The 6379-nt window shown below is 36.2% G+C and overlaps 1 protein-coding gene across 1 annotated transcript; it reads left to right on the top strand.

Moving 5' to 3' along the window:
- Positions 1 to 1742: 1742 nt before the first annotated feature.
- On the top strand, positions 1743 to 2609 carry LOC120079050. Its single transcript, XM_039033243.1, has 2 exons — positions 1743 to 1820; positions 2061 to 2609. The coding sequence occupies exons 1-2, from the start codon at positions 1743 to 1745 to the stop codon at positions 2607 to 2609; spliced, it is 627 nt and encodes a 208-aa protein (XP_038889171.1).
- Positions 2610 to 6379: the final 3770 nt, after the last annotated feature.

Raw genomic sequence — 6379 nt, 5'->3', positions numbered from 1 at the left:
CTTTTCTTCTAACTTTTCACCCTTTTCTCTATCATTACACATTAATCTCACATCAACCTACTCATCACATTGGTCTCAGTAGGGAACATACTCAAGTAGAGAAATTAAGGCTCAGGGTTCACATAATGTATGCTCTAGTTTATTGTATTGTGTACTTTATTTCTATTGTACTTTGTATTGTATACCCCACTAGCTTGAGACCAAGTGGGAGATTGTTGGAATTGGTGTCCTAAATCTCATAGTTCTCTTAGTTTGCAAACTCGTATAAACTAATTGTTATTAATAAAATAAGAGTTACTTTATTTGTGCATTAACTCAATCCAATAAACTAAGATCCAAGGTTATTTTATGTAACTTAAACATGTATGTGGTTGACATACATGTGGATCGTGTTTAAGTAATAACCTAAATAGTTTGTAGTACATGGATAAGGTTGGGTGCCTTATCATGGTAACACTACGAATAGGACCCACTCTGTAATTGTTACAATAGTTGTAAAGTGTTACAAATGACTTGATCCTAATTATTCATGTGGAGACATATGAGTAAGGGTATCCTATACAAAGAGTTTTTATAAGATCGGACCGTGAAATGGTTAGTCTCTCTTTATAACACCATTACTTGAAGAGATCAATAGAATGATCATAGGTAACTCAACCTTAATCCTAAGTGAGTTGTGAACTCCTGTCTATGAGGCAAATCCTTTAATCTATAAGAGTGAGAGTGGCTAGATTCACCGACTCAATATGCTTACCATTTTGAGGATTTGTCCGAGTAGGAAGTTGGGAACATAGCTACACAAGATGGAATCCACCCCTTCCTAGTTTTAGGGTAAATAGATAAATTACTCCCTTAAGGGCTGGTTTCAGGTCTTGAACAATGAGGCATCTCACCTTCTCACTGGCCAAAGAGGGGTCTAGTTCATAGTTGGGTTGTAACTAATTGTTCATTAGAAGAATCAGTGGTACTTAATTTGACCCAGTTGTAGTTCCGAGTCATTCAGGAAAGGTCGACTTACTACTAATTGGTTATATTCGTAGATACGGAATATATCTACAGTGCGAAGAGTGCAGTTGTGGGTATTTAGTGGAATGACCTGCAGTTAATGAATGTTAATTAATTAATTAATTAAATATTTGAATAAAATTCAAATTAATATAATGCATATTGATACACTATAATATATAGTTAATTATAAATGTGATTTATAATTTATACTATGGGAGTGATATATTTGAATAAGATTCAAATATTGATTATATGAATGTGATTCATATAAATACTATAGGTTAAAATTGATACGAATGAGATTCATATCAAACTATTAATTATCTGAGATAATGCGATTTGAATATGATTCAAATGAAAAATATGATATTTAATTATAATTAATTAATTAATGTTATTAATTTAATTATATATATATTAAATATGATTTAATATATATACATATTACATTAAATGAAAATAATTCCTAAAAGGGAGCTATTAGAAGTTAAAGGGGAGGGAGTTGATGATTCCTCCTCAATCTTCAATCTCACGTGACACACACTTGGGATATTATGTAAGAGTTACCGAAAACATAGAAAAAGAACTCTCAATCATTCTCTCAGTAATTCCTTTTCCTTCTCCAAAATCAAAAGGATCCTGCAATCCTTGTTCCTTGCTAAAGAATAGTAAGGAAGTTCTTTTAGTGGTGTCCACTACTCTTGATCAGTGATGCTCATTGGAAGACTTGGAATATGTTGAGTTCGTGTGAGATCGAGGCTCATGATGTTCCATTCCGTGGAGTAGTGTATCAAGAAGAAGAGTCTTCAAGGGTAAATTCTCTCTTCTCTCTTATCCTATCAGTAGCACGCTTATATATCGATGTTTATTCCGTTCGTTTTCTTTGATTTATGTGTTTTTCAAAATTGATTATACATTGGCACAACATTCACATGCTTCCACGAGGAATTCAATTCCTTCAGCTTGAGGCTTGTCGATACTATGCAAACTTCATACATCAACCGCCTGAACCTCTGCATCTAACTATTGCTTCATAGTGTTTTGAAACTCAGGGACTTGATTTTGTTGGTCCCATAACACCTAAGTCACCAGCAAGACATTCTTATATCCTTGCAATCACATATTACTTTTCAAGGTGGGTTAAGGCTATTGCGCTTAAAGAAGCCAAGAAAGAAAATGTGGTAGACTTTATTCAAACTACCATCAACTACTGGTACAGTATTCCTCATCGAATAGTGACGGATAATGGAAGACAATTTTTCAATAGCTTGATGGACAAGTTATGCAAAAAATTCAAGTTCAAGCAATACAAGTCATCCATATACAATGTCGTTGCAAATGGATTGGCAGAAGAATTTAACAAAACGTTGTGCAACCTACTGAAGAAAATTGTCTCTAAGTCGAAGAGAGATTGGCAAGAGAAGATTGGAGAGGCATTATGGGCTTATCAAACCACTCACCATACTTCTATAGAAGTTACACTATATTCTCTTGTTTATGGAATAGAAGTTGTCCTCCCATTGGAAAGAGAAGTTCCATCACTAAGGATAACGATGCTAGAGGGGTTCACTACGGAGGACAATGTCAAGTTGCACCTTTAAGAGATAGAAGCACTTGATGAAAAACAGTTAGAGGCTCAGTAGGCATTGATATGTTACTAAGCAGGAATGTCCAAAGCTTTTGATAAGCATGTGAAGCCTCGTTCATTTCAGGTGGGTGATCTAGTATTTTCTGTAAGAAAACCAATCATCACGACGAGAAATACAGTAAATAAGTTCACACCTAAATGGGATGGACCCTATATCGTTAAAGAAGATTATACAATGGAGCATACAAGATCGTCGATCAAGATGGACTAAGAATTGTCCCAATAAATGACAAATTTCTCAAGAAACTTTATGTTTGAAGTCATTATGTTAAAAAAAAAAATTAAAAATCTTTTGAACTACGTTATGACTTGATCCCTATTCATCACAAGGGACACATAGGCAGCTTGAAAAAACTTCAAGTTTAGTCAGTAAAAAAAAAAAAAAAGAAAAGAAAAAACTCATCTAAACTACGTCATGACTTGATCCCTATATATTATAAAGGGTACATAGGTAACATAAAGAGATTTAAGTTCAGTCATGTTGTCAAAAAAAATTCTTTAAGCTACGCTATAGCCAGAGTTTGATTAATTGTGAGGATATGTAGGCAATTTAAATATATATAAGCTTCAATAAATAAGAAATAAAGAAACAGTGACAAATTACATTCAATCTAAGAAACAAGTATGAAAAGCAAAACATCAAAGAGAGAAAAAGTTCCATTACAAATTTCTTCATCTCGTAAAGTGAACTCATAATAAAAGCTAGATAAAAGAGGTCTTGAATCAAAGAGTCCATTTGAAACTCTTCAAATCCTCGCACAGGCTTACATTGCTTTTGTGTTAAGCCTTTAGCATTCTTGAAGATTAAGTTAGAGAGTTCAATGGATTCTGCATGCACAGTGTCGAGTTCTACTTCCAATTCAGTTGTACTTGTGGACAATTGTGTGAGTCGCCGCTCAAAGGTATCCTTCTCTTTGAGCATGCGACTTTCATCAGCTTGCAATGTCTTTACAAGACTTTTCTTCTCTTTCAGTTGACTGTCTTTAGTTACTTGAGTTGTAAGTGAAGATTGCACTTAGTTGTGATTCTCGATTCCCTTGAAGTAACCATTCATAAGTTCTTTTAGATAGACTAGATTATTCTATTTTGCTTTTTTCCATCACATCAAAGATCTTTCGCATTTTTGGTTTAAGGTTATTGACATGCTCAAATGGAATACGGACAATTTTTTGTCGAAATTTCTCCTATAATGTTACAACAGTCTGTCATTTAATTTAAGAAATCAAGTTATCAACGTAGAAATGGGAAACTTCAGAGGCTGATGTGACTAATTTCTTTTGAATGGGTTGAGAGTACTCGTTAATGGTCGCAAGGCATGACTTCATATTTTTCTCCTTTTGGACTGCAAGCAAGTCCTTGACGTGAATCGTGGGGGGATCAGAAACTTGAGGCCTTGTCATAGATTCATCACTATGTTCACTTCTATCTTCCTGAGCCAGATTATCTTGAGAAAGTTAGAAAAGAACAAAATAAGTTAAACAATGAAAGTGAAAGCAAAAGCAAAAGCAAAAAAAAAAAAAAAAAAAAAAAAAAAAAAAAAAGTGACTCAACTGAAATTTCCATGTCACCAGAAGTTTGAAAATTATTAAGAGTGGCTTTAAGACATTGGCCATCGTCGCCAAAAGTATCTTTAGACATTTTTGCTCTTTCAATGATGATCTTCTTGGCTTTTATGCTCTTCATTAAACTGATTTAAAACACCAATGGGCTGCCTTTCAATCAAGCAAAGTTGTTTACCCACAAAGTTAGCTCCATTTTGTTTGGGAAGTTTGGGTTAAGCCAGAGGAGGAATCGTGCTATCTACTAATTTGTATGTGTTCTCCTCCAGGTAGTCTTCATGCTTGCTCGGCCACTAAGATTTAAAATGAGCAACGACATGATCCTAAGGAATAAATGTAGGAGCTAGAGAAATACTTGAGACTTAACACCAAGTTCGACGCAAACCCTCCAATGGTGTAAGACGTTGTCCAAGTTAACCTCCTAGGTGTACCCAAGATCGTTTGGGATATCCCGATAAAATCCAAACTGACGACCAAATTGATAGGGATTGTAGGGTTCAATGATTAACCTATCTCTGCAGTGAGAAGATTGTGACATGACCTAACGATCAAAATATATGGCTCTGCCTTTGCCAAAATCAACCATTTTGGCCCTCAAACTTCCACCAATATTTTATAATTAGTACCAAAATAATGGGCCAGTCAGCTAGAAACATAATGCATCAGAAAATAAGCATCCATACGCCCCACTGGAGAAGTGGCCTTTAAGACTTTACCCAATTCATGGTAAATATTAGTCAAAACAGGGACTGACACGCTAAAAGTGATTCTTTTAGCCATTCAAGAGGCAACTCTAAAAACGTCAAGTCGATCGTGGTTAGCATTCCCTTGAAAACACAAAAAGGCACAAACCCAACAGGACAGGAAGGTTGCCAAATACGTTTGGTCCCACCATTCTTCTTCAAGGTGGAGCTCATGAAACAAGTTTTACTCTTCTTCTATCCAATTACGATATCTAATGTTCGTGCCATTGTGGTTGTAGGTGAAATAGAACGAGAAGTTTTCTCTTACTTTTGACGTTATGTTTTAAGTATTTCTGGTAACCCTTAAATCAAAAGGAAATCCAAGAACTGATCAAAATATGAGAATGATCCGATCGAGCAACAGTTAGCATATAATAAACGTGACAAACATATTCACAACTATGAGGGAGATGCCTACCTTCTTGTACTGAGCTGGTCAGTTCTTTGAGGCAATGGATGGCCTCTTCATAAACTCTTCCTCTAATGGGTAGACGTTCCAAGGTCCAGAGATCCCATAGGAAGATAGATAGTTCTTCACCTTGGGTATGGATGGTGTTAGTTGTTGGACACCAAGCTTCGTAGAAAGTATGAACCACGTCATTGTTAAAATCGTAAGTATAGAGAGAGGCCAACACTACATCAAGCTAATGAGATCTATGGAGCAACCTCTCGTTGCAACCAATGACGGATTCCAGCAAATCCTAATAGGCAGGGATGAAGACAAATTCCCCAAAAATGGTTAAAATAGATCCCCATTGTATAACATTATCTATTATGTGGCGCCCCAATGTTAACTCAGAGTTCAAATTAGGCCCTTGATTTTTTATCGAAGACCTCAAAAACCACACTTTAAGGGCCAAGTTTGGGCTTAAGGATATTCCTTTGAACCAGCCTGAAAATGAGGGAAATCGATACAAATCAGGCCATCTTTCTGTAATATTTTCTGACATAGGTTCTTCTATTAAAAGACTAACCCCGCTTCTTGTAGTGGGAAACAAAAAACATGGGGGGCATCTCTCAAAAAACAGCATGCCACACCCTAGGTTGGCACATGGGTGCATGGCAAAAAACGCGGGACACATCAACGTAGTGCCAACTTACACTCCGACATACCCTATAACCTCCATCTAAGTTGGTAAAACATAATTGGTGCAATGACCTCACAACAAAGGATGGGCTAGTGTGTCCTACCTTAGGTTGACACATGGGAATGCAACAACCTCAAAACAAAGAATGAGCTAGTATGTCCCACCTTAAATTGGCACATGAGGATGCAGAAGCCTCACAACAAAGGATGGACTAGTGTGTCCCACCCTAAGTTGGCATATGGGAATGCAGCAACTTCATAAAAAAAAAAAGGATGGGCTAGTTTGTCCCACCCTAAGCTGGCACATGGGGATGCAGCAGCTTCACAACAAATG

The sequence above is a fragment of the Benincasa hispida genome, chromosome 1, assembly GCF_009727055.1.
Source record: "Benincasa hispida cultivar B227 chromosome 1, ASM972705v1, whole genome shotgun sequence".
NCBI lineage: Eukaryota > Viridiplantae > Streptophyta > Magnoliopsida > Cucurbitales > Cucurbitaceae > Benincasa > Benincasa hispida.
This window is presented reverse-complemented; position numbering and strand designations above follow the sequence as displayed.

Bases quoted from the DNA above. Each gene is read 5' to 3' on its own strand.
- LOC120079050 (XM_039033243.1), top strand. From the start codon at position 1,743: ATGTTGAGTTCGTGTGAGATCGAGGCTCATGATGTTCCATTCCGTGGA. The intron at 1,821-2,060 runs GTAAATTCTCTC...TTTGAAACTCAG, and splicing joins AAGAAGAAGAGTCTTCAAGG to GGACTTGATTTTGTTGGTCC.